Below are 23,738 nucleotides of genomic sequence, written 5' to 3' on the forward strand. Positions count from 1 at the left end.
GGACACCACTTGTCATCACCCTCCAACTGAATATGCAGCTGTTGACCACTACTCTCTGGATGTGACTATCCAAACAGTTCCTTATCCATCAGACCCTCCATTCATCAAATCCGTATGTCTCCAATTTAGAGAGAAGAATGTGGTGGGGCACCATGTCAAAGGCCTTACAGAAGTCCAGATGGATGTTGCCCATAGCTCTGCCCTTGTCCACTGCTACAGTCATTCCATCATAGAAGTCCATGAGGTTGGTAAGGCAGGACTTGCCCTTGATAAAGCCGTGTTCACTGTCTTGAATTACCTCCCTGTCCTCCATGTGCCTTAGCATAGCTTCTGGAAGGATCTGTTCCATGATTTACCCAGGCACAGATTTCCAGGAACAAGAAGACTAAAAAGTGCCTCCCAAAGCTGTATCTCTGCCCTAAAGTAATTTCTTAGCCAGTTTCCTCAGCCTATTCTCAAAAGGATCCCTCTGTTTCTGGATGCATTACAGTCTTCTGTTCATGCCCCTTCCAGCATTACAGAAGTCATGCTAGATCCAATTTTGCACGCTATGAAGGAAAGGAACAGAAAAGTCCTCTAAATGTGACAGGTCACACAAATTAGTCTTTCAAGCTCTACCTCAGGTTATCCTTGAAACTATTCATTTATTAACTACCCTAATTTATTCTTACGAAGATTAGGAAGCATGAAACTATTACTAAGGTGTAACTTTCATCACAATAACATCCCAGAGGCTAAAAGTTGACTATGAATTCCCTCTGGATTGTGATACTGTGCTGTCATGCACTCGTGTCCAGTGGGGAAAAACAAATAGGCAGCAATAACTGTTTCCACAAGACTATTACAGCTAATGAGTTAAAAAATTGACCTAGTTGACTGCCACAGTTAAAATATAATGCCTAGACCTAATTTCATTGAAGCGCATGTGATTTCATAAGACTACATGCCCTCAGCAAGTGTACTTCCCTTGAACAGATATTCCATGGGTCTAACCATGCCTTGCACACGTCTTTGTGTTTTATCAGGTAAAAACTGGGAAACTACCATCAACAGAAAGCACTTTGCTCTCCTGATTAAGCATGATGATTGGAAGTCCTAAGTGTTTCCATTGTTGTGCTTCCCAGAAGCATAACATGTATAAATCTGCAGCTTTTGCTTAGCTTGTGTGTTGCTTGCCGGGAGGAGCATGTCAAGGACCAAATTCATAAAATAGGTTTCTGGGACAGTGGTGTACAGAATGGTTGCCAGCTTTTTTTTCCAGAAAACATAAGCTGTTCCACAGAGCATTAAAATTAATACAGCTTAGCATTACTTCTGCCCTGAATCAAATCAAGATGTTAAAGGGACGGACAACTTTTTGGTATATTTATTATACTGATGTTATTTTACTCTGTATTGTCTTAGGACATGATCTATGGTCTTTGGGGCCATGGAAAACAATCCAAGTGACTTCAGAACCTTTTGATCCAGCTGCAGGGTTCTTCCACCTGTCTGTAATGAACTGCAAAATCAAACCATGTTTCAAACAAAACTTCCCAGCAATTGCAGTGTACTTGTTTAAAGCACAGGTGTGCTGTATAAAGGACTATTCAACTGGAGACATTGCAACGAACCCTAGGATACAGCACATGCTGACATAACCTTATCTCTTTAAGGAGACACCTGCATTTTAGTGTTTTAAAAATCACTGCAAAACTTTGTTTTAATCGTTTGGCATAACAGAAAAACACCTGAGACAGTGAGTGTGGAAGACCTGCTGGGACAGTCAGTAGAAAACTAAACAGAAATTGATTCCAGCTCTGCCATAGACCTGCTACATATCCTTAGTCAGTCACTTTACTCATACATCAACCTCCCATTGTGATAATTAGGTATATAAATACACCATTTTCCAAAATAAGCAAGAGACTTAGGATGCTCTCTTCAGAGGAGATCTCCTGAAGGGTCTGAGTACCCAGCTGACCTTCAGCTAAGGCTGACCCTCTCATGGGACACAGAGAGAGAGCAGAGCAGTTCTGCTCTGATACCTTGGCGAGCTTCAAGCAAAGTTAACCATGTCTCCCCTACACAGTCTGGCATCACTACAACGAAACAAAAGCCAGCACTAGGCAGAGGTTAACTATCCTGAGCAGTGAAAGTCATGCAACCATGTCAGCACAACACAGGATCTGTGCTGACAGTTGTTCTCTCTGTGTGATCCATCCCTGGAGGTACCTGCAGCTAGAACGTGTCTCTCCACTGCTCAGTTGCACTGAGAACACAGAGCCTCTGAATGGTGGGAGAGCAAGGCTTGGTAACAGTGGCTTGGGGATATTCTGAAATCCTACCCTGTCTAAGTTGGTTGTACTAGTTGAAGTGCTTTTCAAAGCTCTTTGGTACAATGGCCCAGTAGAACCAAAGCTGTTACTTAGCCCTCACTGCCAAACAAGCCCTTGTGTCCAGATCTGCCTCACTGCGACCTACAGCAAAACCCTTAATAGCTTTCAGAACTGGAAATAAACACCTGCAGTCTAATTATTGTATAAATCTGCAGCCAAGATTCCTCCTAATGAAGGGAATCAACCTCCTTTCTCCCTCCAGCAATGTGGAAGTCCTGCATCCCACTGTGCTGCGTTCCTGTCTGCTGATGTGGGTGGGACACGCAATAACGGGTTTAAATCACAGCAGGGGGGATTTAGGCAAGATCTCAGGGAAAAACTGGTAACAGTGAGGATAACAAACACCAACACAGACTGTTAAGGTGCAATCACTGTCACTAGTGATTTTAAAGAAGGAATAAAATAAGAACATTTAGCCAGGAGCTGGACTAAATGGCTTGCTGAGACACCTGTCTCTGATGCACAGCAGAAAAATCGCCTGTAAGGAGAAAAGCCCCCAGGCAGCACTCACCGATTGGTGTGGGAATTGCAGTGCATGAACCAGCTGCGGTTGTTGTCCACATACATGGCCCACGCCTTGTCGTCCTTGCCCAGCATCATGTCCTTGACAACATTAATCCTGGCAATGCCAAAGGCTGGATCCGGGTGGTTGTCGTACCTGTCCACATGCAGTTCCCAGTAATGCACGCCCTTGGAGAAGGCTGCGGTGCCTAGGACCACCCGGTCATCGTAGCTGTTGCAGGTGGCAGTCTGGTTGTCATTTGACAGCACTATGTCTCTGTGAGCTGAGGAGGGGTCAAAGGTGAACCATGCCACTGTGGAAGGGGAAAAGGAAAGGCAGGATTGTATCAGGAGGGGCTGTGTCCAAGTGTTGTCTGCTTTACTTCACTAAGAAGGACAAAATTATGCCTTTGTAAGGACCCCACTGCACTTTGAGATGATGAAGACAATCTTTCCTTGTTACTGTAGGCAGCTACACAAGATTAATCTGAGCTGGAGTGCTTTATATTATTTGCCCTTGTTCCTCTGAAATTTAGCTCCTAAGAGTAGTGACATTCTGTCCACAGAGTAACAAGAAAGCCACTGAGGAGACAAAGGCTTCTCCACGAAAGGGAAACTACTCACATAGGTGAATTGGTTCAGGATCACCTCTAATGGAAATGGAGATTAGCTGTGTCCATGCTGGTTAGGATTGACTTCACTATTTTATCGAAGTGAAGTTTTTCTTAAAAAAAGGAAAAAAATGCCCCAAAAGCTCTTGAAATATAAATATTTTATACTGGCCTATTTTGGCAACACAGCATAAAAGTAGAAGTGATAATAGCATGCACTTCTCGATTCATTACAATATCATTAATGAAGATGAACTTCCTGTAATGTCTGTATGGATGTCAAGTATAATTACAGAAGAACAAGCATGAATTCCCATCTTTGTATTATCAAACCTTGCTGGGAAATTAAAGCAGTAGTGAATAAAAAGGCAAATCCCAAAGATGTATAGAGAAAGGGAGACAGAGTGGAACAAAAAATATCCTGTGAGTTGCATAACTGCTTCTGTATGCTAAAGCAAGTATCTTAGCTAGATCTCAGACTTTTACAGCCAACTAAAATCACATGACTTGAAGCCTGAAGTGTTACTGATAATGGAAAATGCCCGTAGGTGTCAAATACATTAATGGGTGTAAAGGGATGAAAGTGTCCTGCCACTGAGACCTGCAGCTTTTCATTTAGAAAGTGGCAAAACCCCAGCTCACCATCTGATGTCTGCAAAATGACTGTCTTGCTGTAAGGACCAACGCCCGAGGAGTTGAAAGCTTTGACTCTGGCATTATAAGTGCTGTTGAAATGAAGGCCGTCGATAGTGCAGAGTGTCTCCTTGCCAACATATACTTCCTAAACATTCAGAGAAAAAGGAGAGAGAGAGAGAGAATGAGGGGCATAGTTTAACACAGTTAAGACTTCTAAATATAAGCCAAAAGTGAACAGCTTCTCTTTGCTTCCCAGGATGTATGAGTTATGCTGTTATAACGCAGACAGCCACAGCATGCGAGACATCGAGGATGGTTAGCACTGGAGAAACTAAGGTGAAGATGAAGCTGGAAGGGTAAAGCAATAAAGGGCTACACAAAAAGGTCTTCGTGCTCCTCTTATCCTAAATATCTACTCCAAGCCACTATTTTGGAGAGTAGTCCCAGTATCTGACACACTGTGGCTGCTATTTTATGCAAAAAGGGGCATGTAAGAATAAAAAAAAAACAAGTGACGTTTTATTCTGTTGGAAAGGTTATCTCATGTCTAGGTTAAAATGTGATTTTGACAACTGAAAACACAGATTCAGAATAAAACTATCTCCTAAAAATTAGGATTACATGCACCACATGATGAAACAGTAACTAGACAACAGAGACATCAAAAAAGTTGTAGCAGGTTCAGTTTGTAAACTGGGCGGAAACACCAATTAAGTGTAGTGGTTTTGGTTCAAAATCCATTATTTACTTATTTTCCTTCTGTGAGATAAGAATTAGGAGAAAGCAAAGCAGGCACAAAACTTTAAAGAATATAAAGAAGTTTATTAACAGAACCAAAAGGAAGAAAAAAAAATTCAGACCAAACCTTCAGAACACTTCTCCACCCCACAGGTTTCTCCCTTCACCCACTGACAATGTAAAAAGACAGCCCTTGAGATTTTCAGTCAGTTTACCACCTCCATAATAATCTTCTTCAGTTCACTTATGGAGAGGAGTCTCTCTTGCTCATGCTATGGAGACATCTCCACAAGAAACAGTTCTCTCATGGCTTCAATCGAGACAGCTGCCTGGGTTGGTTCTCTGCTTGCATGTGAAAGTCCCTTCCCTTGTCTTACAGCTTTCCCCACAGCTGCTTTCAAGGGTCCAATCTTGAGCTACTGGGGTACCATTTTAAAGATGAGCTGCTCAGAAGCAAAAGTTCTCTTCATCTATCTCTGGGAGTACCTTCATCTCTAGGAACAGAGGTCTTCTTCTTCCCTGGGAGCAAGGGTCCTCATCAATTTCATCTCTCTCTGTTCAAGCTTATCAACAAATCACAGCTACTTCAACATTTGCTTGTTTCAGCACAGGTACTTTTGCTCACAATTGCAGTTTGAACGCTCCACCCCCCCCATGCTTTCATGAAATTACAATGGGCACTCTGATGGATCATAGTCCATCACCATAGCTTTACAACAGAATTTCAGCTTCTAAGCTCAAAGCATCTCCTCTTTCTCCTCTCTTGGGGTTTCAGCTCTTCCTTCTTCACTGACTTTGGTGTCTTTATGGTGTTTTTTTCACGTGCCTTCACCTTTCCGTTTCCTTTGACTTGGGAGAGGATTAATGTCTGCAGTCTTCATCTGTTCTGGAGGAATCTTACAGCACTAAAAGCGTCAATCTCACCTGGGCCCCACAGCTGGAATTCCCTTATCGCTGTTGGTCACACGATCTTTGCTGGGCAGCGGCCTCAGATGAATTTCGCCGCACTGGGCGAGGGCCGGCCTGGCCGAGCCGCACCGCTGAGCCGCCCGCACGGAGCAGGGCTGTGGGTGGGACAGGGCTCCAAGGCTCCGGGGTGGCTGCCTCCCGGCCGGCCCGGCCCGCACTGAGGGGGCTGTGCCAGGTGTCCAGCGAGCAGAAGCGGCTGAGATCTCAGCCCACCAGGCCATGCTGTGGGCCCCCAGTTACCTGTCCAAAAGCCGGAAACAAGAGAGTTTTCCTGGGCTTTGTTCGTTCTTAAATGTGGATCACTGAGGCATGTCAAGCTTCTTAAGTGGCTTTAAAAAGTTGCCAATATTCAAACTAGCCAGTTGATTGGTTCTGTTGCGTCCAGAGGAAGCTGTAAGCACCTCTTTGCAAAGAATCACTTCCGTGGCTGATGGAGCCTTCTTTAACTAAAAACCCAAACTATGCTAAACCATGACAAAAGTCTTCAAAGATTTATCATACAGCAAGTACTTCTGTAATGTGAAATATTTCAGGAGGAGGAACATCCAGGCAGACCAATGAAGATCAGATTATACAAGCTAGGATGAACTGAAAGAAGCCTAGACAATCCTGTCTTGGCAGCAGGTTGAAAGATAATTCCTTTCCACCTCTGATTTCTCTCATTCTGTGACCTCTGTAGGTTTATGGTAGCAAAGGCACTGAAGTGCTTAAACCTGTCACTAAGCAAACCACTCAGGTCCAGTTCACTTAAGACTTAAGTAATGCCTAGGAATAGTTCTGATGATTAAGGCTCTTTCATATAAACCCCAAAGGATGTGATGAAAAAGGATTATGATTTAAGGATTGAGATGGTTTTGTATTTTTTCCAATCCAAAATCTTATATGGCACTGCTGCCAATCCTAAAACCTTGGGCAGTAACAAAACTCACCCACACAAATGAACTTGGATACACACCAGCCTGAAATCTTGTTATTCACAAGACATGAATACTACTTTAAAAGCTTTATCCTGGATAAACTGGATAAAAGATACTGGAATTCTAACACCTTATTCTAACTCTTCATTCATCACACACTGATAACCCTCTTACCCACTAATATTGACTATATTGGCAGCTCTCAGCAGCCATTCACAAAAGCACATTTTCACATCTTTAGTTGTGGAAACTCTTCAAATCCCTGTGAAATGCTACTTGGACCAAGGAACTGAGGAGACCTTCCAAAACCACAGTGCCCTCTTCAAAATGCCCTGCCAATATCGCTGCCTCTTCTAATGAGGGGTGTCTCAATCAGGAACCTTTGCTGCCTATGGGTGTAGTGGTATGGCAGATCCTTAGGTGGATCCATGCCAGGACATTTTCAGCATGAGAAATCTTTACATTTCCAGTGAGGAGCCAGTTAGCAGCTCCTGAAGAAATGCCATCACATGTTTTTGGCAAAATTCCCCATTTGTGAAGAGAGCAGCTGTACTCCACAATGATCTCCAGATGCTTTCAAGGCACTAGCCCCTAGGGAAAGCACTGGGCCAGCCTGGGTCTGAGCAATAGGAGCATGAAGCCTTTCTGAGGAGGAAGGGCCACAGCTTCCAGGAGGGCATGGCTGGAAGAAAGCTGATTGAATTGCTTCTCTAGTTTGTTTATCAGGATGTGTCGAGAAAGTATAGGAGCCAATAAGCACCCTGCACTTGCAACCAGGAGCATCATGATGTGGCATCACCCTGAGGATCTGGAAGGACAGCACTTGGGAAGCCTTTCCATATTTATCAATTCCATCAGAGCATGAGTGTGGAAAAAGTTTCCACCAGCCTGGTCTCATCCACTCCCAGGGGCAAGATTTATAAATCCTGTATTTCTATGCAGGATCACATTTTTACTCAGAAAATCAGGAACGACTGAGTTGCATTTCTGGACCAAGAATGTCAGCTGCTGAAACAGAGTGCTGTGGACAGATGAGAGTAGGGGCTTCAAAGAAATTTCTGGTTTGTGCAACGAACCACTTCCAGCTCCTGCAGGCTTGTATGGGATTTTCTACTCTGGAACGCACTGGGGATACCTCAAAGCCCTCTTTGCAAGAGCCCTGAGAATAACCTCAAATTTCCTACCTAAGCCAGTGGTTCTTCTATTAAGCAGCATCTGCACTGCTTTCTCCATCAACACAATGGACTTAGGGAAGTTCTGACAACCCACATCTTCCCTACCCCTCTCCCCACCCTCGGACAGAAAACAAATCCATATCTAGAGGAAACTCACATACAAAGAAACACAAATAAATGCTGAATTAAATTCTCACTCGGAATTGGCCACCATCTCCATCATCAAGTTCCAAGATATAACCCTCCACTGGGTTGTGGCTCAAAGGTGGCATCCTCCAGGCCAACGTCACACTGTTGTTCCTGGTGCAACACTTCTCCAGCTGCAGTAATGGGACGGGTGGCACTGAAACAGGAACTGGGTACAGATTAGTGTAACTCTGCCCTACCCCATTAGTCTGTGCCGTGAGCAGCATGGCACCTGCTCACCTCCTTCCCCTCGCAGGGGAGTGCTTGCTAGGAAGACAGTCCATTCTCTTCCTTGAAATAAAAGGCAGTAAAATTATATAACAAAATGTTGTTACCCAGTTAGACAAATAATTTCACTGAAATATGTAAACAGAAACATATCTGGACTTGTTTGTCATTTTTCATAAGAACTAGAGTTTGGGGAATCCATGTGCGGTTTCCTTTCCAGGAGTAACTGTCTGGAAGAATTCTTTTTCACACCAGAGCACCCATTGCCCCCAAAAGGAGGGGCAGGGGGTGTCTCAAGCCATAGGGTGGCATGGCAGATGCAATGCTGCCAGGGAGCCCAGTGCATTAACAAAGGATTGGGTTGTTAACAAACAGAGCAGCCACTCCTCCCCGCACAGCTGAGAGAGAGAGCCTGAATTCCACCAACAGCAGGGAAACAATTCCTCACTATAGCTGCGGGGTGTTTTAAAATTATAGTTTACCACCCCTCTCTCTCCCCCTAGTTTTTCATCAAAACCACCCTGGCTATGTTATCTTTATGGCAACTAAAATTGTCCCATCTGCAAACTTTATCTAAATCCCATGGTTCAGGTAGCAAAAGGAACTCCTCCATCACAAGAGACTCCTCATGGAAATTACAAATGCAACGTTTTCTATCAACATGCCTTTTCAGTGACCTGCTCAGAAGAAACACCAAGAGACTGTTTACCAGACCAGCATCTTAAAAATAAAAAGAAACAGAGTAAAACATTCAGCTGTGTATCTGTGGGAAAGAGACCTCTATCCCATCTCTCCGAAACACAGCTAAACTTTCACTGTTCACTCTTTGCTAGCAATTATAAACTGAAAATTTAATCTTCTGGATAGACCTGGCATGCATTTCATGCACTGTTGAAACCCTACAGGTTAAGTATGATGCAAGTGATGCATGGACCCTGCCTGGTCTTCTGCCCAAGGCTAAATTTCACCATTCAGTATCTCAGTATCATTTCTGCTGAGCTCAATCATGCCTTAGAAGAAACTGAGTGCTCTGAGAATTCATTGGCTTAACAGTATCAGTTTACTCTTCTTTTATCTGCTCTGCTTTGGCCTTCTAGTTTATTTTCCTCCTTCTGTCTGCATGAGAGCTAAGCCCTTGAGCTGTTCCTTTCATCCTATTTTACATCTCTGGATAAAAGAGGACTGTTCATGTTCTGCGTACCAAGCAGACTGTGGGAAAATGGATGCTACTGTGTGACAGGGCTGAGGCTTCACCCCCACTTTGGAAGTGACACGAAAAGTCAACTTCACACTTGTGATAAACAGTGCAGAAGCTACCACGGCTTTCCGCTGGCATTATCCATCACCACAGTGAACGCAGATGGTTGGTAGCCCAGAAGAACGAAACAAAAGAGCTTTATAAATTAGCTCTTGAAGGTTTTTCTGTGAAAAGGAAGCCTTGTTCCTATTCCTTGATATTTAAGGATGATTCAGAGGGTGTCATAAATAAAAACCTGCTTGTTTTCTCAGATGGAAAGTTCAGACTTTTCTCTAGGAGACACTGTGTCTGGAGAAGTCACAGAAGTGTGACAAGAGTCAAAAACCTGAAAATGAGGAATTCTGAAGTAATGGGATTTTTCAAGTGAACCATTTTAAGTTTAGAGTTTTGTCTGTGTTTGTTAGCCTATGTATTCCTGGTGACTGACAAGCCTGGGAGAAGATAGGGCTGTATCAGCCATCCACACGCCTGCCACTTTTGCTAGCTGGTTAGCCCTCTCAGGAGGTATTTGTCTGGTCCTCCCCACTTCTGAGACTACTTCTGGCAAGACTGGATGAAAACCTAATTCCTGTAGTTTATAAGATGAAAAATAGACAATGCCCCCTTCACCTCTGAATAAACCACTAATCCTTCCAACCTCTGAAAAAGACTCCTAACTCCTAGGAACGCTGATGGGAGGCTTTCAGGAATTGTTCATGTAATGCACAATGCTGAAAAAAAAAGAGCAGAACTTTTGGAGAAGGGTATGTGTTCCCTTTTAATTATGTAAACAGGAATGCTGTCTAGGAATAAAATATGTTTTCATCCAGTAGAGTGCTGTTGTTCCCACTTCCCAGTGGAAGTGTGAATTTAGACCCAATGTGTGAGAGCCACACACATCATAGGAAGTGCCTTGGCTCCTTTAATGTGTTGCTGGATATTGAAGGCTTTGTGAGTAATTCACAGTTCACAATTCCTGCTCCCTTTAAGCCAGCCTGTGGCCTGAACTGCACAACTCTACTGCAGGAGAGGCAAGAAGCTCCCGCCAAGCAGCTGTGCAGCTCTGCAGGATGATGCTCTCTGTGCCTCCCCTCCTGCTTCCTGCACTGGATGTGGATGGGCAGAGATTTGCCTTGATCCCAAATTCCCTTTGGGAGGAGAAAACATGAACACTTGTAAAAATCATAGGAAAGTGCAAAGGGAGTTGAATAATTGGAACACTGGTATATACTTCACAGCAACAAGCAACGGAATAGGACTAAGAAAAAAAAATATAGGCAAAGTGCCAGGGAAGAAAAAGACTCAGATGTTAAATTACAGTGCTGTCCCACTTCTTGACCAACTTAACCTTCTCAAGAGACTTTTTGAAGGAAAATATTAAAAATATAAAGGGACAAATGACACTGCATTGGCACTCATTACTAATGAGCCTGAATGATGTCCTGCTATTTTAAAAGTGCTTCATGCAGGTCACTCTTCAATTAGAACTGTGACACTGACTGGTGTCTCTTGTCAACTCAGCAGTTCCCAAAACACATTGTTCAATGCATCTCACAGCTGATCAGGGTAGTCCCCTCACAGGGTACAGTAGGGCTGCTCTACAATGTTGACTGTTGTCCTCTTGTCAAGCAAGTGGTGCAATGATGCCATCCACCATCCCAGATTAGTTTTTAAAGGACTAAATGCACTGAAAGAATGGGAGCCCCAGAAGCATGAAAACTTTGACTTCCTCCAAAACTGCAGTACAGCCCTGGAATAGCCTGGGTCACTGCTGTAGCAAGTGCCCTAAAAGCAGTGTTACTGAGAGAGAAGGAGAGACCATGATGAGCTGAGTCCATGACACAGAGCAGATAGAACAAGAGGTGAAGCCTGTGATGAAACAGTTGTCCATTAGTTATCGGGGCTGTACAGCTCATGCCTGGAGAAGCAGAGAAGGTTTGTGGCAGATGTGTCTGGGGAATCTTCATGGTTTGCAGAAGAGGGAAGGAGTTACTAGGGACAAGAAGAAGGAGTATATGAATGAATGTTCAGAGGTGGTACAGAAAAGTAGAGTAGCTATGTATTTTCCTATTTTGTATCTAGTCCTGTTTTGCAACCAATCAAGACTGCATGCCAGCTCCAGCTGTGTGAATAAAACAAACCCAGAACACGTATTTGCCTGTGCCAATAGCTTTAACTGAGGAAATGTGAAGTACACATTAAGCCAGGCATCAGAGGACAGGAATTTTGTGCCAAGGCACTCAGTAAAAGCAACAGAGGGAAGAAAACATGGATAGAGAAAATTATCTGGGAAAGCTAAAATGCCCGCAATTACTAGAGCTGTGTGAGTGTTTCTCAGGTCAGCTGGCCCAGGGAGTGTGGGACTCAGTGGGACCCTTTTGTCAACATGACTGCCTAAGCATTACTTCTGCACCTATCACATCTCTGCACACTTAATTTGTTCTCAAATTGCTTCTTTTCTGTAAAAAAAGAAAAAGAACCCTATGATCTTTATTTTTTGGGATGAGCTTTAGATATGTGCTTACAGAGAGCGCATCAGTAATGTAGATGAACATGTCATCAAAGCAAATGTAATGTGATTTGTTCTCATTTTCATTCTTCTTTGTCTAACACAGTGAATCAATGTTTACTTACAAGCATGCTTTCACTCTAAATGACCCATGCAAGCTCAGTGAGGTTAAATGAGGCCAGAGTTTGAAAAAAAAAAATAGAAATTCAGTGATGCAGTAAGCACTGGTAACAATAATACAGATTTTACACTGCAAAGCTTTTGGGAAAAAACAACTGGCGGTTGGAAAAGCCATGCTTGCCCTGTTCTCCTAAATCTCTCACAAACTTCCTTTACAGATCATCGACATTTTTAATGCACCTGCTCTTGTCAGATCAACCAGTAAAATGACTTAGTAACACTCACTTCAACACCAACATTTGGCAAAGATTGATGACTTGTTGGTGTGCTGGCATAGGTAGGATTGAAGAAAGAGGAGCAGACGTGAAGAGACATATACATTTTTTCTTTGTGAAATTGGATTCTCAGAAATATGCAAGTCACAGAATCACAGAACAGGTCAGTTTGGAAGGGACCATCGTGGGTCATCTGATCCAACCTCCTTGCTCAAGCAGGGACATCCCAGAGCACATGGCACAGGATTGTGTCCCTACAGTTCTTGAATATCTGCAGTGAGGGAGATGTCACAACCTCTCAGGGCAATCTGCTCATGGTGATAAATAGCAAAACACCATGAGCAACTGCAGCTTCTCCTTACAGTCAGCAAAGTGATGTTCCCAATTAGTCTGGGTGCTTGCTCCTGAAATGCTGAGTTGCTTACTCTGTGATACCTGTATTTCCAAATGCAAGACCACTCTGCATAAGGAAATGCAAATAATGCATCTGAAGAAGGGCCAATCGTGCCTGGCAAGTTTGGCGGCCTTCTATGACAGAGTAACAGCAGTGGTGAACGAGAAAAGAGGATCTTGTGTCACCTACCTGGACTTGTGCAAAGCATCTGACACTGTCCCACATGACATCCCTGTCTCTAAAATGAAGAGACAAGAATTTTAATGGATGGACCTCTCCATGGATAAGGAATTGGCTGGATTGCTGCACTGAAAGAGTTGTGGTCAATGGCTCAGTGTACTGTGTCCATCCCCAGGGCCCTCAACATAGGAAGGACACAGAACTGTTGAAGTAGGTCCAGAAGAGGGCCACAAAGATGATCAGAGGGCTGGAACACATCTCCTATGAAGACGCACAGAGAGCTGGGGTTTCTCAGCCTGGAGAAGAAAAGGCTCTGGGGAGGTCATATTGTGGCCTTCCAGTACCTAAAAAGGGGGCCTACTAGAGAGCTGGAGAGGGAGTTTTTACAGGGCCATGTAGTAATAAGGCGAAGGAGAACGGCTTCAAATTGAAAGAGAGCAGGTTTAAATTAGGTATTTACCACTGTGAGGGTGGTGAGGCACTGGAACAGGGTGCCCAGGGAAGCCATGGATGCCCTGTTCCCAGAACTGTTCAAGGTCATGTTGGATGGGGCTCCGAGCAACTTGGCCTATTGAAAGGTGTCCCTGCCTGTGACAGGAGGTTGGGACTAGACAATCCTTAAGGTCCCCTTCCAACCCAGATAACTTTATGATTCCAAGATAATGCAGAGCTGGTTGAGGTCACAGAAGTAAAATTTCAGGAAAAAAAAGGCTGAAGTGTCAGACTGAGCAGTTCAAATGGAAACAGACTTGCTGTCATAAATGGAGAAAGATAAATACACGTCTCTATACTAAACAATCCTCAATACCTATGAATGATAGCTTGGAACTGGTTGGTGGCTTGTTCTGCTTGGGCACACAGAGGTGTGAAGGGGAATAATGCCATCCCTGATGCACCTTAAGGAATGGTGGCCAGGTTAACACCCTTTCCACTATTCTTTGCGCGGTGTGTGCGTGGTCACACCGGTTGTGCTGACCAACCTGATGGGATAATCCCTGGTCAAGACCAAGACAGCTCAATCAAAAACTCTTCCTGAGGGCTAACCCTGCCCCTGGGGAGCAAAGCCCAAGGGTGTTTGGAAGTTCTGCACAGGTTTGGCCAACAGAAGTCCTGTCCTCTTCTCTGCTCCTCAGACTGTGTCCATCTTGGTATCAGAGCTTCCCTGCCATCTTATGATAAATGATAGCATAGCTGACAACACTATCTTTCACAAAGCACGAGTGAATCTGGATCAATTAAAGTCTTGTAAGTTTTCAATCTTAAGGCCAGGTGAATGTCCACAAGCCAAATACCTAAGCTGCTCTCACCTCAGGTAACCTGCAGTTAATTAGCAATCTATGTGACTAGTTTAACTAAATTTTTCATATGTTTGTAAAGAAGAGTGATGGGAGATTAGTATTAAATACATTTCACAATAAATATGGCTAGCATTAAATATAAACTAATTTTTTAAAAGACAAATGCAGAAAGCATTCACAGGAGTTTTATCAGTGTTATTCCTTCTCTCTTGACTCTACTTACCTGTCTGACAACATTTCAAAGGAGCAGTTCACAGACGTTTACTGAATAACTTTAACACAGCCTGCCTATGCCAAGATGCAAACCATTCTTGGTGAGCAGACTCTGGCCTTTAACTGTTTGTACATTGTTTCTCCACATATCTGCCATATTATCCACCCTAATTACTTCATCTTGGGTGTCTTAGATGCAGAATTAGGCCCAGAGCAAAGACATAAACTCAATAAAATTCCTTATGCTTGCTCAGAACAAAAAAAAGCACATCTGACATCACTACACGAATACCCTTTACTCATTCACTGACTTCTGGCAGCCTCTGTCCTGTCATCCACATGTACAATTAAAGCTTGAATCACCACTGAGGGAAGTTAATGGCATCATTCCCAGGGACCACAATGGCTTTCAAATCCAACCGTTCTACGGATCTATCTAATTCTGATGCGGTTCTCATCCTGCTCCATATAAACTAACCCCATTACAAGCTCATGATGTTCATATTCCTTTTTTTTTTTTTTTTAATGTCAATGGCATCTCCTGTTCATCAGCTTTTTCTTTTAGATACATTTTTTAACCTCATTTCCCTTTAGCTTGTCCATCAGAACTATCCAGATACCTGGAACCATGGAATGGTATAACTATGGAACTACTTTCCCCTTGTGAATCTCTTCCTCATGATTTTTTTTTAAGATGGGCACTGTTTGCAGCACAGTCCAGATACAAGTCAAAAGTCAAAGGGTGGGGTTTTTTTCCCCTATTCAAGCATGTGAGTGCATGTAAGTAATATTTATTTTCTACTTCAGCTGATTCTGACAAGATAGGGGTAATTGGTATCTTGTATTAACCATGTCAAATCTAGGAATGATACAAAATGGCAGGGAGTTTCATGCAGCTCATGTCTTACTAATCTTCAAAGCCCTACTCTGAAGAATTTATCTTTACAATCTTTAAGTGCATCTGGTATTTCTATCTGAGCTTGTTCAGCTCACTACATGTGAGGGGAGCACACCTTTCCAGGAAACATCCAGTAATCTGAATTTGCCTGAAAACCTTTTAAAACTATCCAGCAAATTCAAGTCATTCCTCTTTCCTCCTTCGGTGTCCTCACACCTCCCAGCACTGTTTCAACACATGCATGAAAAATAGAAAAAGGAAAATTATAAAAGCTCACCCCTACATTTCATCTGAATAAAATCCAGCTGGTGAATTGACTGCAGTAAAGGTTCACTATCCAGAGTCAAGTCAAACTCAGCAGACACTTTTGGCTCCAAGGCTCCTTTGACCCACTGTTCCTGAGACACCTGAACACGCTTGATTAAAGCATCTGAAATCTGAAAGAGAGTATCAAGTTTATAATGAAATGGCAGATGCACACATTAAAAATGACAGAATGCCTGTGTAACACAGCACAAAGGAAACAGGATTAAGACAGCACAACAGATGAGGTGGGATCTGGTTGTTTTGGGGTGAGGTCCATTTATGTTGCATCCTTTCATCTTGTCTTTTCAAAATAAATCTCAGGCTAGGAAAGTAAAAACTGCATTTATAAAGCCTGTTAAGATTATGTTGTGTGTCATGCCTTTGAAAGCCACATATAATTCTATACTCTGTTCTCTGATCTGCACAGTCTACTTTTGCTCTCCTGTTTAAAAAGAAGTTGCTCAAAGAGAAGCTTAGAGTGTCTCCATTCAGCAGAGATGATTCAGTGGATGAAAGCTAAAGGATTAAAAAAATCAAATGGTAAGGAAGGTATATATTACTCACATTGAGGGTGGTAAATTGTCAGGTAGATTTTCAAAGTATATGATGGATTTTCTACCATTACATTAAAACTGAATTTAATTTTTAAAGCTTTGCTCTTACTCAGCCCGCAGACAATTAGGCCAAAAGTCAAACTAAAATGATCACAACAGACACTTCGGAAGTGAAATCCTGGCTCTGTGGAAATCAATGAACTCAACTGTCCTTGAGTTCAGTGAAGCTGCCATTTGGATATCTGGAGTCCCTCATGGTGAACTTCCTGTAAGTCACATGGAGTAGAATTTTTTTCTGGGTATATCAGAGAGTTTTCTTTTGTTGCAGGAATTCAGATACTTTTCCTCATTACTTTTACTGAGGACACTCCTGTCTGAGCCCCTGCATCAACAGCTCCTAATCATTCTGTGCTGTAAGTGGAGGAGCATCCCATAGCCTCATGCAACCTTGGAGTCACTTACTAGGATGCTGGATCCCTTGGCCGTGTTTCAATATCCTGGCTGCAGGAGTAGTTGCTCAAAGTAATGCAGTGACTGAGAATCTGCTGGCTGTCTTGAAAGCATCATTAGATAAACCAGTAAAAATAAAATAAAAAATGGTTTGGGTTTTTTTATAAAGGTGAGCTGCAAAGAACAAAGCCCCAAAAGTTACAGGGAAAGTATGCTTAAAAGAAAATAAAGCATATATCTAGATAGCATGTAGGTAAGACCTAAAGGTTTCATTCGTCCTGTAGTGTCCAACCAACAGCCTGTTAAAATCTGTGTAATCATAAGACTAATCTACACCCCACATTCCCCTCTCTTGCTTGAGACTAGACATGACAGTAACAACCAGTCTGGAGTGCTAATAGGTTTAAATTGGCTAATTCTCATCCTGTTTTTTTAGGGATGCTCTGACAGATCCACAACACTCATGCATTCATGTGTGTAGGCAATTTTGTTTGATGTGCCTTTCTTCTTAGGCAATTAATAAGGCAACAAAAATAATAGGGCAAAATAAAATAATAAACATATTAGAATAAATTAAGCAAAATAATTTATGGGAAAATAACACTGTAATTGTTTTGTCTCATCAATAGACACTTTCACTGTTTGCACCTAAGAAACAATATCCTGCAAATTAAGGCAATTATTGCCTAGGCCATATTTTGCAAAGAAAAGGTACCTGGAGCTACAACAGGTCTTGAAGCCACATGAGATGCAACAATCTCAGTGAAGCAAAGCTATATGCAAGCCCCTTCAAAGTAGATTTCCTTACAGGGGAGATGTTGAAAGGACTCTTTCAATGGGAAAGCAAAGGGGAGGAGCACAAGGGGGAGAAGTACTACTCTGCTGAGTCAGTGACCTCTCCACATTGATCAGAGAGCTCTGTGGGGCCCTGTGTTGGGTTTCTCAGATGAGAATAAAATAATATTCTGCAAAAAGCTGTCATTAACTGCATAGCATCTTTCTTTCAGCCTAGAAGGAAAGGCTGGCAAGAGGAAAGACATCACGAGTTAGGCAAGCGGTGTGACCACTAAGTCCCCGCCTCAGTCAGGGTGCAGCTGTTAAAGCCATCTCTTTGCTGGGACACTCAGGCTCTCTGAGTTTTTAGACAGTATTTATAGGAGTTAAGGTGAACCTGCCTTGGAGGTGGAAGGGGCTAATTAACAAAGCCACACATTTTTAGACTTAGCTTTAACATATTTTCCTTTTTTTCCCCCCCAGAACATCAGGAAGAAAAATACCTGTAAAAACCCAGAGGGATCATTTTCTTTGATAACTTCTAGGCAGTATTCCATGAGCCCTGTTGACTGGCGTAGCTTCAGCGTACAGTGATTTATTTGGTCCCAAACAACCTGGAAAACAAACATCAGCACAGTTCTATGACTGCCTCAGCTTGCAGTGAATTGTATAAAATTATTTTAGAAGAGACAAGGAATGGAAAAGTGTGTTAAATCCATGCTTAATTTAGCCACCATATGGCCATTGCCGTATCTCCATCAGCTTCACTCTCTTGCTCTGTATTGTAAATACCGATAATTAGCTTGGCAAACTGTTGTGCATGGGGAATCTCAATTTTCAGAGCAGATTAATTGCTCAAAGATTAGGCTTGCTTGGGGCAGAAAGGGCACAGAACATGTTTCTGCATTTGCAGTGTTCACATTTTCAGTCACACTTTAACTAACATCTGAGCTTTTAAAAAGTCCTTCACTTTAGAGGCAAACTCCTGGAGTGGTTTCTTGCAGATCACACTCTAACATTGTCTTTATCATTGAACCCGCTCTGCTAAAGAACACATTGCCAGGATTACGAAATAAAAGAGCTGCATCCCATTTTTCCAGATTTTAGCCTTGATTCTGCTGCCACATGGCTGTGGACTAGGTCTAACAGCACTGTGTTCTGCAGGACAACTTGTGAGAGCAGTAAACTGCAGGGGTTGCTGTGCTGTCAGCAGTTATGTCCTAAGTGTTGGTACTTGTTAAGCAAGCTAAATATTGATCTCAGGTAGATTCTGTTAACAGATTATGTTAGATAATCCACTTCAAATTTTTCTTCTGTCTTAGATACTTTTAATGCAAATGGCACTATAAGTACCTCAAAATCACATGAAGTTCAGCATTTTAAGAAATGTGTCTATTTAAGTATTTCTTGACTGCCACTTCATTCAACCATTTTAGATTTCTTCTTGCCATCTCCTTTTACTGCATTTCTTTAATATATTTGAGTAGCTCATGCATTTCTGGAGGTGGCTTACTTGAATTTAAAGATTTGAAGAGATATCAAAATCACAACTGTTTACTTGGGCAGAAGGTCCCAAAATCCAAACCATACACAGGTTTCACTGATAAGCACCTCTCAAAAGATAGCCCCAAACCATCAGATAAATAAAGACTGATGGCCTCATTCAATAAACTGCTGAAGTATATCCACCATTTAAAGTGTGTAGGCATAGTTCACTAAACTGCTGAACTGGAACCTGCTGAAGGACTTTAAAATTTGGTTACTAGGAAATTTCATGGTGTAAAGGGTTGGGGAACTTGACAAAACACACCAGGTATCTATCAGCAGCAGTGCTGAGCTGATGAGAGAAGCGCTCACCTTCAGCTTGTGCTCACGCTCCTTGGTGACCTTTGTGAGCAGTTTTGCCTTTTGCCGTGTTAATGCGTCAACCAAGGCATCGCACTGAGCGACAAGACAGGCTTCGTAATCCAACCCGTTCTCCTAGAACAAGGTGAGAGTCATACTCATCAAAGAAAGCATAGTTTGCATCTTAAGCTATTGCTCATACCCTCTTTTCTATTCAGAAAAGCTTTCCTTCCAAGACCCTCAGCATTTTTGTTGCCTTTCTGGTTTCATTACAGCTATTACAGCTGTACCAGTAATAGCTGCATGATATAAAATGAAAAATGAAAAATGAAACAGTAAAATGACGTGCCATGAATGGTCTCATTCACAACCTTGATTTACTGGCACTTTCTGGACAACAGATGTAGTACAACATAATGTAAATGCTAAATGTAACATACATAGTGCATACATACATAAGAGGATTCTGCTCCAATCTGTTTTAATTATCCCACTGTAGCAACTTTGAAATCACTGGCTCTATACCACATCAATTAGAACAGAATTATGGAGCAGAATCTGGTCTACTGCCTTATTACGAGGAAATTAATGAGGTACAAAGCCCTAAGGTTTGTTTGTTGCTTCGAGTACTTTTTTTAAAATAGCTAGCACTTGGCAGTGGAGCTATGTACTTGATTAGCTTTTAAAAAAAAGGGCAAGTTTCTATTCACATTATGGTAAAATTCTTTGTTCGGCAGAAACCAGCATGAGGTATACAACACTGAGCCTTTACTACGGTCTGGATACAATTTAGCATTACATAAATCCTTGGAACTGCTGCCGTAGGACCCATTCAGAGGAAGACTCTCCCTCACCTCCTCTGCTCATGAGACTAGAAGAAAGCTTTCAACCTCCTCTTCCAAGTATGTGTGCTATCAGTTTTCCTCCCACATACCCCAATTAAAAAAAAAAAGCATCATTAAACGTGAGAAGATTTTAAACATGTATTGAAGGAGAAGCACCTCTTTGCTAAGCCATTGTACTCCCCTAACTATTACTATCTCTTAGCTCTTTTGTTTTTCTCTTCTTTTCTACTCATTTGCTTTGTCTTCTTTATTTGGAGTTCAAAATTTTCAGCACTGTACTCCCTTCCCTCACTGTGACCCGCGCATCCCATTCTCCAGCTGATGGATGCAGGGTCAGTGGTCCCAGAGAGGCCCCCACTGCAGTCCTAGACCTGTCAGCAAGATGTGGGCGGGGGTTTATCTGGTGGTGGGGAGACACCAGACAGCTCAGTTCCTGCTCACAGGTTTGTCTTAGACTCTTCCTGTTTGCATCTCTCCCTCCTCGGCTTGTATCTCACCCAGCTCCCCCTTAAGCCCATTTCCATCCCGTTACTCTTGAAGTGCTGGTTTGTGCACAGAGCCTGAATCAGTCGATGGCTGTAGTGCATCATTTCTCTCCTCATTTTCTGTTCACACATCAAACGGGGTGTTTGGCGATATGCCTCCTTCAAGTGAGAAAGTATGAAATTGTTACAGCAGATGGGAAAATGTGAAAATCAGATCATGACAGCAACAAGGAGAAGCAAGGAAGCAACAGGAGCAATGAGGAACAGGCAGTATCTGAAAAGAAAAGACCAAGAGATATAAAAGTGACCCCAGAGAAGAAAAAGGAAGGAAAAAAGAGGGGGAAACAACAGATCTGCAAAGCAGGGAAAAGAAAAGCAGATTATGAATTTGCAAACTGCCCCGGGTAAGATAAAAGCACGGTTCCTGGTAGCTCTGCCAAACTCAGAGCGAAGATAAAGAGTGTGGTCTGCTGTGCATTGAGATAGGATAATAAAATGTACATATTGCTTGCCCCTTTGTGTAAAAGTATTATTAAAAAGCATTTTTGCTGAGGGGTAAATGTCCATATGCGAGTGTGGCAACCGTCATAAGATTTCTACTGGAAATAACCTGCTCTGAGATATGTGGGTCTGGCTATAAACCTATGCACAAAGGCTACATCTGTTCCCCCCCAAAATAACAGTACAAGAACTGTTTTTTGGTCCAAATGTCAAAAGGCACAGATTGGCTCATGACACATCTAAACCCTTTCCCCTCAAAGAGTGTGGCTGTACCAAACCTGACTACCAGGAGCATTCCCTGGTATGTGCTGTCACCAAAGACTGCTCGATCATCACATGAGAAGAGTGCAATTTGTCACGGGAGAAAAACATTCCAGGGAGCTCCTTAAGGGTTAAAGCATGTGGGTGATCATCTTGGAGCCATGCCCCAGCCTTGTTTTACTTAGGAATACATATGCAGCCGATTAGTCCCGCTGTTTGGGTTTGCTGAAATTCGATGTTTCACTCAGGCTCAGGGTGAAAACTAGCTCAACTTGTGAGGGTCAGATTCGGCTTTGTGCCCAGACTTGGCTAAATGTTGGAGGGTACTGCTGGATATAATTTCTTCTTCTGAGCTCTCCTCTAGCATTTTAAGCAACGAGCAGCATCAAATAAATGGCTTGGTCTTTTGATCTAACTGTAGCAGCTCCCTTATGCAGAGCAATTTGGCAGTGATTTTATTGGAACACATTAAAGGATTTTACAGCATAGTCATAAATAGTCATAATAGGCCACTTCTAGGTTTCAGGAGGGAAAAATACATTTTTAATGGAGCTAGATGACTCAAGAAAGATTGGTGATAGACTGCTGTTTTGGATGGGTTATCCCATCCTAAAACAGCTGTTAATACCTACAGGAAGAAGTGCTCTCTAGATGTGCCTGTCTTTTCTCCTTGGACAGTGAAAGACGTCTAAGTGAGTAGGCTAACTGCGCTACATAACTGTTAAATGGGTAAGTCAGCTGAGAGAAACCTCACACTATAGCCAAAATACAGCACATTACAGGTGCCAGTCAGTGCCTTTGCACGAGTTTCATTCAGTTAAATGTCCTTTAATTTTACCATTTCTCAGTTTTGGTTTGTTCCCTCCCCGCCATGGCCTGGAAGACTGTGAGGGTGAGTAGTTAGGCTGCCCTGAGGCAACCCAAGAGCTTGGGCAGCTCTTGTGGTACGAATTCATTCTCTGGGGCTTTAAGTGGAATACTTTAATGATTAAATTATAAACTTTTTGAACTTCTACTTTGGTTTTCTATTACTAGCAAGCACAGGACTTGTTGATGAAAGATGAGCAAGCAGCAGAGTGGCTATTGAAGAGCAGAGGATGTATGTCCCATCACTGTAGAGCATTGCTGCAGCGGAAAACAATTGTCCCCTCCTGGGCACTGCACAGCTCAAACTACAGTAGCACATTTCCAGGTACACTCTGCAGGGCGAGAAGGACCTTGAGGATCATGGGACCTCCAGCACTGACGAGTCTAAATTTGATTGTAAATAGGACTTGTTCCATTTTGGGTTTTGTGCCCTCAATTACTGCACTCACCATGAGCCCTTTTTCTGACTACTAAATCTGGACAATTACAGGCATGAAAATAACTTATGCTCCAATAAACAACACATTGATTTAGCAGCAGTTACGGGGGTTTTTTTTGTAGAATACTCCTATATTTTGAGTATGTGTAGGACATTCCTACAAGTACTCTAATAGGCAGGTTGACTGGATTTTGTGCAGACATTAGTACATTTTAAGGAAATGTAAGATGAAAAGCTAGCAGTAAATTTTGAATGTGTTAAAATGAGGACTTATCCTAAATGCCGAATTCAAGCAATTGCAGTCAGGGAGGAGCCCAGAAGCATGACTAATGGATTCAATCAAACACTAATCAACACAGCTCAGATGTCTAGTATTGAGTATCAGCTTTTTGCAATAAACAGCAAACAATCTAGAAACTAAGACGGGCTTGCAGGCATTATTTGATGAATAATTTTACCTAGCGAATCCGTTCAAGAAAGGTCAGATGATTCCAGGAAAGGCAAAGATGAGAATAGCACAGGAGACAAAGTCATCAAATAAATTATTCACTCAATTCTACTGATTACTGTATTATCAAAACAGATAATATTCTACAGTTACCTGGATCTGCTGCAATAAATTTTTCAGCTGAACCAAAAATTCTTTAGCTTCTTTCGCTTTATCTGAAACACCATTTAAAGCCTGAGACAGCTGTGCCTGCAAGGGAGAAAAAAGGAGGAGAAAAAAGAAAAAGTTAGTGATAAAATGCAAATGTGTTTCTTACTAATCCTTGGATTTGATGATTAATAATGTGCTAAAAGACTTACTTGTTGTTGCATGTATTCTTAATTCCACAAAGTGTTTGTACTAGAAAATGAATAGTTAAGATTTTTACTGTAGTAAGAATTAATGAGGGTGAAATATGCATGTGGGGGCAGTCAAGTATTGTGTCTGCCTGTTCCACTTTA

The 23,738-nt window shown here is 42.3% G+C and overlaps 1 protein-coding gene across 2 annotated transcripts in view; it reads right to left on the reverse strand.

Moving 5' to 3' along the window:
• TRIM67 (tripartite motif containing 67) overlaps positions 1-23,738 on the reverse strand; it is a gene marked incomplete at both ends in the record, with an annotated part of 35,598 nt that overhangs the window by 5,244 nt on the left and 6,616 nt on the right. The window contains 7 exons of one of the 2 annotated variants that reach the window (XM_082277005.1): positions 2,890-3,193; positions 4,133-4,271; positions 8,123-8,280; positions 15,747-15,900; positions 18,051-18,161; positions 19,405-19,527; positions 23,392-23,487. In XM_082277005.1, coding sequence (XP_082133131.1) covers positions 2,890-3,193; positions 4,133-4,271; positions 8,123-8,280; positions 15,747-15,900; positions 18,051-18,161; positions 19,405-19,527; positions 23,392-23,487 — 1,085 coding nt within the window. Of the gene's footprint in view, positions 1-2,889; positions 3,194-4,132; positions 4,272-8,122; positions 8,281-15,740; positions 15,901-18,050; positions 18,162-19,404; positions 19,528-23,391; positions 23,488-23,738 lie in introns of both variants that reach the window. The other variant, XM_082277006.1, reaches the window with a different exon arrangement.

This window comes from Coloeus monedula (genome assembly GCF_965178545.1).
Source record: "Coloeus monedula genome assembly, chromosome: 2".
NCBI classification, from domain to species: Eukaryota; Metazoa; Chordata; class Aves; order Passeriformes; family Corvidae; genus Coloeus; species Coloeus monedula.